The 16,693-nt window shown below is 34.8% G+C and overlaps 4 protein-coding genes across 4 annotated transcripts; all 4 read left to right on the top strand.

Annotated features, from left to right (window-relative positions):
• Nucleotides 1–137: 137 nt before the first annotated feature.
• Nucleotides 138–476, top strand: LOC135139927 (uncharacterized). The gene has a single exon (XM_064070293.1). The coding sequence runs from the start codon at nt 138–140 to the stop codon at nt 474–476; it is 339 nt and encodes a 112-aa protein (XP_063926363.1).
• Nucleotides 477–3,454: 2,978 nt separating this feature from the next.
• LOC135139926 (luciferin 4-monooxygenase-like) lies at nt 3,455–6,646 on the top strand. The gene is made up of 6 exons (XM_064070292.1): nt 3,455–3,568; nt 3,615–3,822; nt 3,877–4,171; nt 4,217–4,534; nt 4,580–5,200; nt 6,433–6,646. The coding sequence occupies exons 1-6, from the start codon at nt 3,455–3,457 to the stop codon at nt 6,644–6,646; spliced, it is 1,770 nt and encodes a 589-aa protein (XP_063926362.1).
• A 2,210-nt stretch (nt 6,647–8,856) lies between these two features.
• LOC135139924 (luciferin 4-monooxygenase-like) lies at nt 8,857–10,610 on the top strand. Its single transcript, XM_064070291.1, has 5 exons — nt 8,857–8,970; nt 9,017–9,224; nt 9,279–9,573; nt 9,620–9,937; nt 9,992–10,610. The coding sequence occupies exons 1-5, from the start codon at nt 8,857–8,859 to the stop codon at nt 10,608–10,610; spliced, it is 1,554 nt and encodes a 517-aa protein (XP_063926361.1).
• Nucleotides 10,611–14,286: 3,676 nt separating this feature from the next.
• LOC135139923 (uncharacterized) lies at nt 14,287–16,047 on the top strand. The gene is made up of 5 exons (XM_064070290.1): nt 14,287–14,446; nt 14,511–14,654; nt 14,709–15,003; nt 15,050–15,367; nt 15,423–16,047. Exons 1-5 carry the CDS (start codon nt 14,287–14,289, stop codon nt 16,045–16,047), a joined length of 1,542 nt encoding a protein of 513 aa, XP_063926360.1.
• Nucleotides 16,048–16,693: the final 646 nt, after the last annotated feature.

Below are 16,693 nucleotides of genomic sequence, written 5' to 3'. Positions count from 1 at the left end.
ATTTTGGCAGATTGGGAAAAAATATGGGAAATCTTTCGTACGAATCTATACCTCCTTTCATTATTTCGCTAGGTGAATCTGATTCAGAATCTGAATTTGAAAATGACGGTGATGATACAGATTTTCATAGCGAAATAATGGAAAAAGGACACGCTCTTCCTCCTTTTCAACATGGAGAAATTCGTATTAAAGGTCAGATTATGAAAGGGTATCTGAAAAATGTTGAAAAAACCCAAGAAATAATCGATTCGGGAGGATTTCTTCATAGCGGAGACGTTGGTTATTATGACGACGATGGCTGTTTTTATATAACTGGAAGGATTAAAGACCTTATTAAATACAAGTCTTGGCAGGTAGCTCCAGTCCAACTGGAACAAATTTTAATGAAATTCAAAGGCGTTAAGGACGTGGCTGGTGCTGGTAAACCTGATTCGCGGTTCGGGGAATTACCAACTGCTGCCGAAAACTATGTGTAGTTATCTTTGGTTCAAAGGTGTAAGTCAGTTAAGAAAATAAAACTTATTCATCCAAGATAAAAGTGTATAATTTTTAAAATTATAATTAGCGCTTTTTTTAACGGTCTAAATTTTATTAGTTCCCATTCTCACTTTACAAAAGACCATATAATTAACTAAAATAAAACCGATAGAATGAGAACAACGCGAGTGGGCGGCACCAGTACCTGACAAGATAGGACTGACTTTGGTAAATGACTTAATCCCTAAGAAAATAAAGGGTGGGCGGGCGGGGCTAGTATTTCTTAAGATAAAGCTGATTTTGGTAAAAGACTGAACGAAGTGACTTTGAAGTGATAATACAAACACAATTTATTTTTACTTTTAACATAACCTGAATTGCCGCTTGTTAAACGTAGTTAATTGTTCGTGATACCACAGTATAAATAGATTAGTTGGTGTAAAGTGCAATACTATCCATGTTTTTTCAATACTTCATACCCGGTGTACAATTGTTTTTCGAACATAGGTATTTTGCATGTTAAAACAAAAATACATATAAACAAATTATCACTTAATAAATACAACCAAAAAAAAAACATGTAAAACAAGATTTATGCACAAATTAGGTGTGCAATAATAAACATTTTCATTTATTGATGAATTAAAGTGGTACAAAATTATGAGATTGCGGAGTTTTTTTGACGTCACGGCTCGGAACGTCGACGAATGGATTCAAATTAGTGATTAATAAAAACGTACATACTACAAATTAACAAGTACATATAGTACAGTTTCTTGCTCTTTACAACTTTTGTCTTTAAGTTGTTGTTCTAAAATAATTAGTAAATTTACCATTAGTAAAATACATATAAAGTGATAGGCGGCACGCTTCCACGACCTACTTAAATATGCGGACAACTTGACAAAAAAGGCAGAAATATTAAGGCACACGGTACATTTTTTTTCACAAATATAGAAACGCCTTTTTTAATTTATTCGACACTGTCCAGTAATTAGATGATAAGATTTAACAACAGGTAATTTTGATTTTCCATTTAAAATAATCTAAACCAAAAATTCATTATTGTCTGTCCTACCTACATATTTTATTTTAAATACTGTGTATACAATGTGATCTCGGTTGAATTATTTTTCTGCAAATATTAACTGTTAAATAATATCTGTAACACAACAAAACTTAAAAAAAAGCGTATACAAATTTGCGTAAGGTGACGATTAAAATACTTGACTGAAGTCGCTCAACATCGACTGGATTCGTCTTCTTCACTCAAGGGATCGTTCCCGAAGGTGGTCTCTATTTAAACACGCACTTCCTTTCTAGATATTCCGCGATCGAACTTTTCTTGAGTACCCATCGCTGTACATACTAGAAAGCCCTCGAGAAAACCCATAGGCGTCGTACTGGGGTGGCGTATGGGTTTATTTTGTAACAATATTTTCATATGTCAAGTGTTGGGATAATTTAAGTAGGACCGACACGACCTTCAAAATTCATACTATTGTTTTTTCCAGACATTTAGTTAAAAACGTGTGATAAAAAATGGTATTCCAGTTGGCGTTGGATTTTCAGATGTATTTCCCTTTTCCTGTTGTGAAGATATCACCATGAGGAAGACAGTGATCGCATCTTATTCAATCAATTTCCCAGAAAATTGTCATTTATTTACCACCTATAAATTAACAAAAGTTTCCTTTTAGTGCAAATATTATCGCTTATATAAATAATTTATTTTTTTATGTAGAAAAAAATATCAATATGCTTTTAAAAACCTACAAGTGAATGTAATAGAGCCAGCAATTTAGAAAATGTCATGCGCAGTTGGAAATACGTAATATTAATAAAAATGAATCCATAAAAGACCATTCCTCATTTTTGCTTATTTTTCGTTTCCGTGGTGAGGTAGTTCTCAGAAAAACATGATTCCGTGGTAAGTGTTTCTACTCTTAATTTAAAATATTATAAAGCGTTTAACGAGTAAAATCGTTTTTATTTTTAATAAAAAATCGAGATTTTTGGTAATTAGTTGCACGAAAAATCGTCATTACGGATAAGTTCGTGGTAAGTGGACCCCAAGACACTTCAGGAATCCCCCATAAACCCATTGGAACACTACTCATGGGTGCTTTTAGTGCTTTCGACAAAAACTCCATCGCTGTGGTACGAAATTTTGCGCCGCATTGTAAATATTACTTCTACAGTTATATCAATCTCACAAAGATTAATAGTCACTCTGTACAATTTTTTTCTCCAAGTTAGAAATGCCTGATGACGATATCAAAGCAGTAGTATTCTTAGAACACAACGTAGATCCTCTCTTTGCATTTTATTTGTTTGCAGATCTTTTTCGACGAGTTTAAATTTAAATATATGTTTTATTTCTAAAAATAGTAGGTGCAAAGTCAAAAGCTTTTAGCTTAATAGATGTTAAGATTTGATAATAATAGGTAATTTATATTTTACTTTTAACATAATGTGAACTGCCACTTGTTACACATCGTTTTATAGGTTGTACGTGCGATTATACTATAAGTATATACTTATGTATCTAAACTTAATTTACTTTGCAGTAACCTTGCCAAATTTAGGATAATGTTGGTTGCCTGTGCGTCATTCGTTAGGGATTTTTTAACTTGTTGTTTATATGACTGAAAACATTTGGCACGTTGTCAGTTTCTTAAAATGTTAAATTTTCAAATCATCCCTAACAGCATAAGAGAAAATTATAGGGGAAGATTTTAAGAAAGGCCTTCTTAGCTGCTTCGGTGAGCAACAAGATGCTCATTCTCATCCCCCTCAAAAAAGAAAAGCTAGACTAAAAGCTAGTAGTTTAGAAACTGTCATGCGCAGCTGAAATTAATTCCCTCAAAGTGAATACAATGCTCATTTCTGTGCTAGTCTAAGCAACGACTACTCATTTTTCAATTCCTTTCCAAGGCAGAGATTTTTGAAAATCACTAGCACAAAAATCACTACGATGAACAAGTTCGTGGTAAATGGACCCCAAGACACTTCGGGAATCCCCCATAAACCCATCGGAAAACTACTCATGGATGCTTTTAGTACTTTCGACAAAAACCTCATCGCTGTGGTAAGAAATCTCACGCCACATTTTGAATTTTCAAAAATTAATTCAGGTGAATGCCACCACTGGGGATTCCCTCACTTACTCACAGTTGTGCCAAATGAGTAAAAATCTAGCAACGAGTCTTCGACTTTTGGGAGTATCGAAAGGTGATATCGTTGGCTTGATGGCTGAAAACTCTGCGGAGTTCTTGGTTACGTATCTAGCAGGTTTATTTATCGCAGTCCCCGTACATCTAATCAACTCTAAGCACACACCCTGTAGGTTTTAATACCACAAACTGTCACTTCTATAGTTACCTATATTAATTTCAGACGAATTAGAACATATTTTGGGTTTATCTGAACCCAGTGTATTAATTTGTACGAAAAAAACCCACCAAAATGCTAGAAAAGCTGTAAAAGATTTAAACTACGTTACAACTGTCCTTTGTTTAGACGTGGAAAAAATGTTGTCTGCGTGCGTGCATGAAAGTAATTTTCAAGTCGAAGACAATTTTGACCCTGAAGAACAAATTGCATTGATTTGCAACTCGTCGGGAACCACCGGCTTGCCAAAAGGGGTAATGATTAACCACGAGATGTTGAGATTACACTTCACCATCGGAAGGTAACGGATATTTTGAAAATTGCCAAAGTATCACAATTATTTTAGGCACCCAGATCTCCTTAACTTAAAAATTGGAGATAGGTTGGTCGTAATTGTGCCTTTTTTCCACATTTACGGAATGGGTATGATTAATGCTGCCTTGTTTACTGGAACAACCATAATACCAGTTGACGCTTTTGAACCGGACCTTTTTTTGAAAACAGTTCAAAACTATAAAACTGAGACGCTACTTCTAGTGCCAACTTTGGTTAATTTTTTCATTAAAAGTCCGTTAGTCGGAAAATACGATCTGTCGAGTGTCAAGCGTGTTGTATCTGCTGGAGATTGTCTCCCTGAAGAAGATGCGCGCCAACTGATAAATAAGTATGTTTTTTTTTTAATTTCGCTTGCAATTTACAATTGTTTTAGGTTAAGTTTACAGAAACTGGAAATCGGTTACGGACTGACGGAATCCGGTATAGCTGCATGTAGTCATGACAACCCCAGCAGCATTGGTAAAGTGCTTTGCGGTTATCAAATGAAAGTTGTCGATTTAGAAAAAGGACATTCGCTTCCTCCTTTCCAAAATGGAGAAATATGCATCAAAGGTCAAATTATGAAAGGTTATCTCAAAAATTCCGAAAAAACCAAAGAAATGCTCGACTCGGAAGGCTTCCTTCATAGCGGGGACGTTGGTTATTATGATGATGAAGGCTATTTTTATATTAGTGGAAGAATGAAGGACCTTATTAAACACAAATCTTGTCAGGTGGCTCCAGTCGAACTGGAGCAAATTTTAAGCAAATTCGAAGGGATTAAGGACGTCGCTGTCATTGGTAAACCTGATTCACGGTTCGGGGAATTACCGACAGCCGCTGTTGTGAAGGAACAAGGTGTCGAAATTACAGAAATAGAAATCTGTGAATACTTAGCGAAATTTGTTTGTGATGAAAAACGTTTGCATGGGGGGGTTCGATTTGTTGATGACATCCCCAGAACTAATTTGGGGAAAATTAGGCGCCAGGAATTGATGAAGCAGCTGTTTAATGAGTAGATTAAAGTACGGTTTTATTTACATGTGTATGGTAGAACAAAACAGTAGATTAGAAAATTATGTCTGGTTAGTCTTTGGTTCAAGGGTGTAAGTTAATTAATTAAATAAAATTTATTCATGACAAATGTCTACAATCTTTAACATAAGTGCATTCGAAATACGGATAGGATATACTAAAAGCACTGCAACACCGATTTACCATATTAAACGCTCGACGACGATTCCAGAAGCACTAATATTCTTAAAGCACAACGTAGGTCCTCTTTTATGTGAATTCTCAATTCAAATGAGTTCAATTGTTTCCGACTGAATTACGCAGAATATTTTCGTATTGTTGCTACAAAAATTTCAGAAAAGTGATGTTTTCTTAAATTTTCTTTTATTTTCCAAACAAACAAAAAATTGCCTTAGAGAACTGTTGTCGTGAAGTGATCCTTCTAATAACCGTTAGAGTGTGATTAATTCCATTTATTTTTTTTTATTTCAATAGTAACTTGTGGGCACAATACACTTGTCACTTGCTTTTTTAAAATCAAATGAAGATTGAAGCAGTGCTACCAACAAAAGTTTTTCAAATGCTCGATGGTGGTGTTCCTTATGTTGATGAGAAGTTGTCGGCTAGCAGATAATTTGTGGGTGTAATAATAACGTAATTATTAAACAGGAGAAAATATTTTCTAACCTAACATTATTTTGTTGTTAAATTTTCAATAACCGTCAGTTTTTGATGCGACTCTTTCTACACTATAAAAAAGCCTCAAACAATTGAATTTTTACCGCCTGTTCCAAATATAACAAAGAAAGTACACTAACACCGATCTGCGAAAACTTGTTGACACCCCATATTCAACTCTCGTAAATACCGCGTGAAGCAAATTTTTGGGTTGGCAATTCTGAATTATTGGCAATGACTGAGCCTAAAAACCAATAAGAAGATGGTAGCTACGGAATCGGTGCCCAAAACTTAAATTTGACATCAGGAATGTCGTTATAAAATTTTAGATATGTGGTCAACTTGAAAAAAGTCACAAATATTAATGGTAACTCGGTACAATTTTTTTATCAAATTTAGAAATTCTTTTTCAAACTTATTCGACACAGTGCAGTAATAGATGATAAGATTTAACAATAAGTAATTTACATTTTCGGTTTAAAATAATCTAAACTGCCGCTTGTTAAGCATAGTTTTACACGATATAGGTACGTATGAGTATAATATATTGTATAGATATGTAAACTTGGCGCACTTAGCAGCAACCTTGTCAAATTTAGTGAATGTGGATACGTCATTCGATAGGGATTTTTTGTCTTCGAGGTTATATGAAAACATTTGGTACGTCGTAATTCCTAAATTCACTTTGACATTTGTATTTTCCATGCCTAGTCCAAAAACGCGTCGAACTGAGACGGAACGTTTCGCGACACATCGGACCGAACGCTAGTTTCAAAATTTGAATTTTAAAGCCTTTTACAGTGATTGGGCTTGGGCGCGGTGCAACATGTAATCTGGGGAGATATTCCAAATTCACGGGTTAAATAAAATTGATCGGTTAGTGCAATACGTGGGCAGAATAATGCGGGCTAGCATAATTAACTAGGTCAAGGGTAATATATAATATTTCAAAAGTAACTTGTCAACTCAAAACACTTGGTTTTTTAAAACTAAATGAATTCTGAAGCAGTGCTACCAACAAAATTTTTCAAATGCTTGGGGGTGGTGTTCCTTATGTTGACGAGAAGGTGTCGGTTAGCAGATAATTTGTGGGTCTAATAATAACGTAATTATTTATTAATTATATTTCAATATTCTGTGTTAAGCAGATTTTGCACTGCCATTAGAAATGTTTTCTAACCTAACAGTCTTTTATTGTTGAATTTTCAGTAATCGTCAGTTTTTCATGTGACAATTTTTTTCTGTATTCTAAAAAAGGCTTAAACAATGGAATTTTTACAGACTGCTGTAAGTCAGATATGTCATTAATTCATTATAAATGTGGCCAACCTGACAAAAAAGACACAAATATTAAGGCACTCGGTACATTTTTTTGTACAAATTTAGAAACGGCTTTTTTAATTTATTCGACACTGTCCAGTAATTAGATGATAAGATTTCCATTTAAAATAATCTAAACTGTCACCTGTTAAGCACCATGGTTTTACACGATGTAGGTATGTACGAGAATAATATAAATATGTAAACTTACTTCACTTTGCAATAACCTGTCAAATTCAGGATAATGTTGGATGCCTGTGTGTCATTCTTTAGGAATTTTTTATCTTCATGTTTATATGAAAATATTTGATACGTTGTCAGTTTTTTCAAAACGTTAAATTTTTAAATCATGTCTGACAGAAAAAAGTAGTGAAGTCGATAATACCAACAAATATTGTAGCCAAACACGCCTTCATTTGACAATTTCAAACATAACCATCAGTGACATAATGTTTAACATGGTCACTAAATCGACCCTTGTGTGTTACGTACACAGGGGAAGAAAAAGAGAAGTCACAGTCACACTGCTAAAAATATAAATGTGTGACCTTGAAAGGGTCGATGCAACGTGAACCAAGTTTACATAAGTTGGAGTCTTCACTTCAAAAATTCATTATTGTCTGTCGTACCTATACCTATATTTGTAAATGTCGTGTATACAATGTGATTTCGGTTGAATTATTTTTCTACAAATATTAACTTTTAAATAATATTTGTGACACAACAAAACTTAAAAAAAAGCGTATAAAAAATTTGCGTAAAATAACGATTAAAATAAAAAACTTTTACAAGATTAATTGAGTAATTACACCGCGATTTTGTGCAAAATAATTCCGGCACAACTTGACTGGAGTTTCTCAACATTGACTGGATTCGGCTCGAGCTTTTCTTGAGTACCCATCGCGACTTCCGCTTCCAGGTTTTTCTTTAGCGAACGCCGCCCGGCCGCCGTCACCGGTGATGAGTTCATCGCTGTACATACTAGAAAGCTCTCGAGAAAACCCATAGGCGTCGTACTGGGGTGGTGGTTGGGTTTATTTCATAACAATATATTCATATGTCAAGTGTTGGGATAATTTAAGTAGTACCGACGCCACCTTAAAATTCATACTGTTGTTTTTTCCAGACATTTAGTTAAAAACGTATGATAAAAAATAGAATTCCAGTTAGCGTTGGGTTTTCAGATGTATTTCCCTTTTCCTTTTGTGAATATAACACTATGAGAAAGACAGTGATTACATCTTACACATTTCACAGAAAATTGTCATTTATTTACCACCTATAAACCAACAAAAGTTTCCTTTTAGTGCAAATATTATCGCTTGTATAATTAATTTCTTTTTTTTATGAAGAAAAATACATCAATATGCTTTTAAAAACCCACAAGTGAATGTAATAGAGCCAGCAATTTAGAAAATGTCATGCGCAGTTGCAAATTATATTAATAAAAATGAATCCATAAACGACCATTCCTCATTTCTGTTACGATTACTTATTTTTCATTTCCGTTGTGAGGTAGTTCTTCGAAAAACATCATTCCGTGGTAAGTATTTCTAACCTTAATTTAAAATATTATAAAGCGTTTAACGAGTGAAATAATTTTTATTGTTAATAAAAAATCGAGATTTTTCGAAATTGGCTGGACGAAAGATCATTATCATGGATAAGTTCGTGGTAAGTGGACCACAAGACACTTCGGGAATCCCCCATAAATCCATCGGAAAACTACTCATGGATGCTTTTAGTACTTTCGACAAAAACGTTATCGCTGTGGTAAGAAATCTCACGACAGATTTTGAATTTTCTAAAAATAATTTAGGTGAATGCCACCACTGGGGATTCCCTCACTTACTCACAGTTGTGCCAAATGAGTAAAAATCTAGCAACGAGTCTTCGACTTTTGGGAGTATCGAAAGGTGATATCGTTGGCTTGATGGCTGAAAACTCTCCGGAGTTCTTGGTTGCGTATCTAGCAGGTTTATTTATCGCAGTCCCCGTACATCTAATCAACTCTAAGCACACGTCCTGTAGGTTTTAATACCACAAACTGTCACTTCTATAGCTACCTATATTAATTTCAGACGAATTAGAACATATTTTGGGTTTATCTGAACCCAGCGTATTAATTTGTACGAAAAAAACCCACCAAAATGCTAGAAAAGCTGTAAAAGATTTAAACTACGTTACAGCTGTCCTTTGTTTAGACGTGGAAAAAATGTTGTCTGCGTGCGTGCATGAAAGTAACTTTCAAGTCGAAGACAATTTTGACCCTGAAGAACAAATTGCATTGATTTGCAACTCGTCGGGAACCACCGGTTTGCCAAAAGGGGTCATGATTAACCACGAGATGTTGCGATTGCACTTAACTCTCGGAAGGTAACCGATATTTTTTAAATTTGCCAATATTTCAAGATTATTCTAGAAACCCGCAAGTCTTTGCCATGAAAACTGGAGACAAATGCCTCCTAATTCTGCCTTTCTTCCATATTTATGGACTGGGTGTCATTAACGCTGCTTTGTTTACTGGAACAACCATAATACCACTTGACGCTTTCGAGCCGGATCTTTTTCTGAAAACAGTTCAAAACCACAGAATAGAACTGCTTCTTCTTGTGCCGACTTTGGTTAACTTTTTCGCTAAAAGTCCGTTAGTCGAAAGGTATGATCTCTCGAGTGTTAAACGCGTTATATGTGCAGGAAGTTGTCTGCCTGAAGAAGATGTGGTCCTGTTGAAAAATAGGTACAAACATTTTTTGTTTCTGAAAATGTTGCTTGCAATTTAAAACTGTTTTAGGTTAAGTTTACAGAAACTGCAAAACGGTTACGGAATGACTGAATCAGGTATAGTTTTATGTAATCCAGACAACGCCAACAGCATTGGTAAAGTTCTCTGCGGTTATCAAATGAAAGTCGTTGATTTGGAAAAAGGACACGCCCTTCCTCCCTTTCAAAATGGAGAAATTTGCATCAAAGGTCACATCATGAAAGGGTATCTCAAAAATGCTGAAAAAACCAAAGAAATAATCGACTCGGAAGGCTTCCTGCATAGTGGGGACGTTGGATATTATGACGACAATGGGTGTTTTTATATAAGCGGAAGGATTAAGGAACTCATTAAATACAAATCTTGGCAGGTAGCTCCAGTAGAATTGGAGCAAATTTTAATGAAATTCAAAGGGATCAAAGAAGTTGCTGTTGTTGGCAAACCTGATTCACGGTTCGGGGAATTACCTGCAGCGGTTGTTGTGAAGGAAGAAGGTTTTGAAATTACGGAAAAAGACGTCTGTGACTACTTGGCAAAGTTTGTTGGTGACGAAAAACGTTTACATGGAGGGGTTCGATTTGTTGAATCTATCCCCAAAACTAATTTGGGAAAAATTAAGCGTCAAGAATTGACGAAAACAGCTTTTTAATGACTAGATTAAAGTACGTTATTATTTGGTGTTATGGTACAACAATATAGAATAGAAAATTATCTCATGTTAATCTTTGGGTCAAGAGTGTACGTTAGTTAATAAAATAAAACTACCTGTCAGACAATCGTCATTTTCTAAAAATAGTAGTAAGTAATATTATTACTTTTAACGTAATCTGAATTGCCTCTTGTTAAAGATAATTACTCAATGTACATGACATTACATTGTAAATACGACTACATTACGCCGGAGTAAAGTACAATACTGAAAAAATTGTTGCAAGTTATTACTCACTGATTAAATTAACCATTGAAGAACAAGAAGGCCCTCGCTTTTTCACGTAATCGTAGGAGAACATAGCATTTTAATGAGATTTTAGTAATAAAAATTTACTACAATCTATCGGTACTCGCAACATAACCTCACAAAATATTTTCTTCCATATTCACCGATTAAGTAAAACTGATCGGTCAGTGCAATACGTGGGCAGAATAATGCGGGATAGCATAATTAACTAGGCCAGGGGTAATACATTATACTTCAAAAGTAACTTGTCAACTCAACACTTGCATTTTTAAAAATAAATGAATTTTGAAATAGTGCTACCAACAACATTTTTCAAATGCTTATGTTGACGAAAAGGTGTCGGCTAGCAGATAATTTGTGGGTGTAATAATAACGTAATTATTTATTAATTATATTTCAATATTCTGTGTTAAGCAGATTTTGCACTAACATGAGGAAATATTTTCTAGACTAACAGTATTTTGTTGTTAAATTTTCAATAACCGTCACTTTTTGATGTGACAGGTATGTCACTCATTATTCATTATAAAATTTTAAATATGTGGCCATCCTGACAAAAAAAAGACACAAATATTAAGGCATTCCGTACATTTTTCTTCACAAATTTAGAAATGCCTTTTTTATTTATTCGACACTGTCCAGTAATTAGATGATAAGATTTAACACTAGGTAATTTTCATTTTCCATTTAAAATAATCTAAACTGTCACCTGTTAAGCAAAGTTTTACACGATGTAGGTATGTACGAGAATAATATAAATATGTAAACTTACTTCACTTTGCAATAACCTGTCAAATTCAGGATAATATTGAATGCCTGTGCGTCATTCCTTAGGGATTTTTTATCGTCACGTTTATATGAATATATTTGACACGTTGTCAGTTTTTTCAAACGTTAAATTTTCAAATCATGCCTGACAGAAAAAAGTAGTGAAGTAGATAATACCAACAAATATTGTAGCCAAACACGCCTTCATTTGACAATTTCAAACATAACCATCAGTCACATAATGATTAACATGGTCACTAAATCGACCCTTGTGTGTTAGGTACACAGGTGAAGAAAAAGAGAAGCCACAGTCACACTGCTAAAAAATATAAATGTGTGACCTTGAAAGGGTCGATGCAACGTGAACTAAGTTTACATTAAGTTGGAGTCTTCACTCCAAAAATTCATTATTGTCTGTCGTACCTTTACATTTTATTTTAAATACCATGTACACAATGTGATCTCGGTTGAATTATTTTTCTGCAAATATTAACTGTTAAATAATATGTGACACAACAAAACTTAAAAAAAAGCGTATACAAATTTGCGTAAGGTGACGATTAAAATACTTGACTGAAGTCGCTCAACATCGACTGGATTCGTCTTCTTCACTCAATGGATCGCTCCCGAAGGTGGTCTCTATTTAAACACGCACTTCCTTACTAGATATTCCGCGATCGAGCTTTTCTTGAGTACCCATCGCGACTTCCGCTTCCAGGCTTTTCTTTAGCGAACGCCGTCCGGCTGCCGTCACCGGTGATGAGTTCATCGCTGTACATACTAGAAAGCCCTCGAGAAAACCCATAGGCGTCGTACTGGGGTGGCGTATGGGTTTATTTCGTAACAATATATTCATATGTCAAGTGTTGGGATAATTTAAGTAGGACCGACACGACCTTAAAAATTCATACTGTTGTTTTTTCCAGACATTTAGTTAAAAACGTGTGATAAAAAATGGTATTCCAGTTGGCGTTGGATTTCCTGATGTATTTCCCTTTTCCTGTTGTGAAGATACCACCATGAGAAAGACAGTGATAGCATCTTACAGTATTCAATCAATTTCCCAGAAAATTGTCATTTATTTACCACCTATAAATTAACAAAAATTTCCTTTTAGTGCAAATATTATCGCTTATATAAATAATTTATTTTTTTTATGAAGAAAAAAATATCAATATGCTTTTAAAAACCTACAAGTGAATGTAATAGAGCCAGCAATTTAGAAAATGTCATGCGCAGTTGGAAATAATATTAATAAAAATGAATCCATAAAAGACCATTCCTCATTTTTGTTACGATTACTTATTTTTCATTTCCGTTGTGAGGTAGTTCTCAGAAAAACATCATTCCGTGGTAAGTATTTCTACTCTTAGGGCCGGTTGCATAAACGCAAATCAAATTTAATCTCTGATTAAGAACAATTGTAACTATGATAATAACAATCGTTACTATGGGGTTAATCAGAGATTAAATTTGATTTGCGTTTATCCAACCGGCCCTTAATTTAAAATATTATAAAGCGTTTAACGAGTGAAATCGTTTTTATTTTTAATAAAAAATCGAGATTTTTGGTAATTAGTTGCACGAAAAATCATCATTATGGATAAGTTCGTGGTAAGTGGACCCCAAGACACTTCAGGAATCCCCCATAAACCCATCGGAACACTACTCATGGGTGCTTTTAGTGCTTTAGACAAAAACGCCATCGCTGTGGTAAGAAATTTTGCGCCGCATTGTAACTATTACTTCTACAGTTATATCAATTTCACAAAGATTAATAGTCACTCGGTACAATTTTTTTCTCCAAGTTAGAAATGCCTGATGACGATATCAAAGCAGTAGTATTCTTAGAACACAACGTAGATCCTCTCTTTGCGTTTTATTTGCATGCAGATCTTTTTCGACGATTTTAAATTTAAATTTATGTTTTATTTCTAAAAATAGTAGGTGCAAAGTCAAAAGCTTTCAGCTTAATAGATGTTAAGATTTGATAATAATAGGTAATTTATAATTTACTTTTAACATAATGTGAACTGCCACTTGTTACGCATCGTTTTATAGGTTGTACGTGCGATTATGCTATATATACTTATGTATTTAAACTTAATTCACTTTGCAGTAACCCTGCCAAATTTAGGATAATGTTGGATGCCTGTGCGTCATTCGTTAGGGATTTTTTAACTTGTTGTTTATATGACTGAAAACATTTGGCACGTTGTCAGTTTCCTAAAATGTTAAATTTTCAAATCATCCCTAACAGCATAAGAGAAAATTATTAGTGGAAGATGTTAAGAAAGGCCTTTTTAGCTGCTTCCGTGGGCAACAAGATGCACATTCTCATCCCCCCCAAAAAATCATGTTTCAAAAGCTAGACTAACACAGCTAGCAATTTAGAAAATGTCATGCGCAGTTGAAATTAAATCCCTCAAACTCAAAATGAATACAGTGCTCATTTCTGTGCTAGTCTAAGCAACGACTACTCATTTTCCAATTCCTTTCCGAGGCAGTTGTCACGAGAACATCATTCCGTGTGAAATTGTTTCATTTTTAATACAAAAAAGAGAGATTTTTGAAAATCACTACCAAAAAAAGCACTATAATGAACAAGTTCGTGGTAAACGGACCCCAAGACACTTCGGGAATCCCACATAAACCCATCGGAAAACTACTCATTGATGCTTTTAGTACTTTCGACAAAAACGCCATCGCTGTGGTAAGAAATCTCACGCCCCATTTTGAATTTTCTACAATGAATTTAGGTGAGTGCGACCACTGGGGCTTCCCTCACATACCCACAATTGTGCTAAATGAGTAAAAATCTAGCAACGAGTCTTCGACTTTTGGGAGTATCGAAAGGTGATATAGTTGGACTGGTGGCTGAAAACTCTACAGAGTTCATGATTGCTTATCTGGCAAGTTTATTTATCGCGGTACCCGTACATCTGATCAACTCTAAGTTCACACCATGTAGGTTTTAATTCCACGAACTATCACTTCTACATATACTGATATCAATTTCAGACGAATTAGGAAATATTTTGAGTTTATCGCAACCGTGTTTGTTAATTTGTACGAAAAAAACCCACCACAATGTTAGAGAAGTCGCAAAAGATTTAGACTACATTAAAACGCTAATTTGTTTGGACGTGGAAAAAATGTTGTCTGCGTGCTCACACGAAAGTGGCTTTCAAGTCGAAGATAATTTTGACACAGAAGAACACATTGCAGTGATTTGCAACTCGTCGGGAACCACCGGTTTCCCAAAATGCGTCATGATTAACCACGAGATGTTGCGATTACACTTTACTAATGGAAGGTAACAAATATTTTCGGGAATTACCAAAATGCTAAAATTATTGCAGGAGCCCAGATATTTTTGACATGAAAACTGGAGACAGAAATCTTTTAATAATGCCCTTCTTCCATATTTACGGCATGTGTGCCCTCAATGCCGCTTTATATACCGGAACAACCATAATACCACTTGACGCTTTCCAACCGGACCTTTTTCTGAAAACAATTCAAAACTATAAAGTAAAGCTTCTGATTCTGGTGCCGACTTTGGTTAACTTTTTCGTTAACAGTCCACTAGTTGAAAGGTACGATCTGTCGAGTCTTAAATCTGTTATATGTGGAGGAAATTGTCTGTCTGAAGAAGATGCGCGACTGTTTCAAAATAGGTACATTCTGTTTTTTTTTTTTGAAGATTTTGTTTCCAATTGAAAATTGTTTCAGGTTGAATTTGCAAAGACTGCAACACGGTTACGGAATGACGGAAGCAGGTATAGTTTTATGCAGTCCTTTCAAGACCAACAGCTGTGGCAAACTTCTTTGCGGTTATCAAATGAAAGTCGTTGATCTGGAAAAAGGACACGCTCTTCCACCTTTTCAAAACGGAGAAATTTGCATCAAAGGCCAAATTATGAAAAGATATTTCAAAAATGCTGAAAAAACCAAAGAAATAATCGACTCGGAAGGCTTTCTTCATAGCGGAGACGTTGGCTATTATGACGACGATGGGTGCTTTTATATAAGTGGAAGGATTAAAGAACTTATTAAATACAAAACTTGGCAGGTACCTCCAGCCGAACTGGAGCAAATTTTAGTTAAATTCGAAGGGATTAAGGACGTCGCTGTTATCGGTAAAGCTGATCCACGCTTCGGGGAATTACCAACTGCGGTTGTTGTGAAGGAAGAAGGTGCCGAAGTTACAGAAAAAGAAATTTGTGAATACTTGGCAGGGTTTGTTAGTGACGAGAAACGTTTACATGGAGGGGTTCGATTTGTTGAAAATATCCCCAGAACTTATTTGGGAAAAATTAAGCGTCAAGAATTGATGAAACAATTATTTAATGAATAGATTACAATATTGTGTTATTTCCATTATATAAAGTTATATGTGGTGTGGTAGGACAAACCTGTGGAATAAAAAATTGTACATTAGGAGTATTATTTAACGAAATAAAACTTACTTATCCAACTATTCCGCCTCTATATTTTGCCTTTTTTTTCTTAAGGGTGCCCAGTAGCCGACCAAAAAATGAGCTAAATAGATTTTCATTTTACGGGCGTAATTTCAACTTGGAAAAAAAGATCGACATTTCAATTGATGGATTATGTCTAAATCTCTGGGGAAGACACAATATTTTTTAAAATAAGTGATTGTTTAGTGTTTAATTAATCGTTCACTCTTCGAAGGATATTGCATTTTTAGACGAGGAGAGAGCATTTTTCGCTTCAACTTTTATATCAGTGCAAAGACAACATTGAGCTCTATGGGGAAGACCCGGTCATTTTTGTTTAAAATTTATATTTATCAAAATATTTGCTTTTTAAAAAAATACTGACTAATGAAAATAAAGTGAAACTAGGCAACCCTATTTTAAAGTTTTCCGTTTCAATAAATGGCTGAGTTTTACACAGCAGGGAGCCTTGCCGACCGACCCTTCCAGGTAATAATCAGTCCAGGTAATTTAGGTCATAAAACTCATAAATACTCTTAGCTG

Source organism: Zophobas morio, unplaced genomic scaffold (genome assembly GCF_036711695.1).
Source record: "Zophobas morio isolate AGI-343-1 ecotype UQ-CSIRO unplaced genomic scaffold, CSIRO_AGI_Zmor_V1 ptg000038l, whole genome shotgun sequence".
NCBI classification, from domain to species: Eukaryota; Metazoa; Arthropoda; class Insecta; order Coleoptera; family Tenebrionidae; genus Zophobas; species Zophobas morio.
Note: the sequence above shows the minus strand (reverse complement) of the source record. Positions and strands in the feature narration are given on the sequence as shown.

Excerpts from the sequence above, each read along its gene's own strand:
- LOC135139927 (XM_064070293.1), top strand. The coding sequence starts at position 138 with ATGGAAAAAGGACACGCTCTTCCTCCTTTTCAACATGGAGAAATTCGT.
- LOC135139926 (XM_064070292.1), top strand. The coding sequence starts at position 3,455 with ATGAACAAGTTCGTGGTAAATGGACCCCAAGACACTTCGGGAATCCCC. Across the intron at positions 4,172-4,216 it reads TTACACTTCACCATCGGAAG|GCACCCAGATCTCCTTAACT; the intron begins GTAACGGATATT and ends CAATTATTTTAG. Across the intron at positions 5,201-6,432 it reads ATGAAGCAGCTGTTTAATGA|ATATGTAAACTTGGCGCACT; the intron begins GTAGATTAAAGT and ends TATATTGTATAG.
- LOC135139924 (XM_064070291.1), top strand. The coding sequence starts at position 8,857 with ATGGATAAGTTCGTGGTAAGTGGACCACAAGACACTTCGGGAATCCCC. Across the intron at positions 8,971-9,016 it reads ACAAAAACGTTATCGCTGTG|GTGAATGCCACCACTGGGGA; the intron begins GTAAGAAATCTC and ends AAAATAATTTAG. Across the intron at positions 9,938-9,991 it reads GTGGTCCTGTTGAAAAATAG|GTTAAGTTTACAGAAACTGC; the intron begins GTACAAACATTT and ends AAACTGTTTTAG.
- LOC135139923 (XM_064070290.1), top strand. The coding sequence starts at position 14,287 with ATGAACAAGTTCGTGGTAAACGGACCCCAAGACACTTCGGGAATCCCA. Across the intron at positions 14,655-14,708 it reads CAACTCTAAGTTCACACCAT|ACGAATTAGGAAATATTTTG; the intron begins GTAGGTTTTAAT and ends TATCAATTTCAG. Across the intron at positions 15,004-15,049 it reads TTACACTTTACTAATGGAAG|GAGCCCAGATATTTTTGACA; the intron begins GTAACAAATATT and ends AAATTATTGCAG.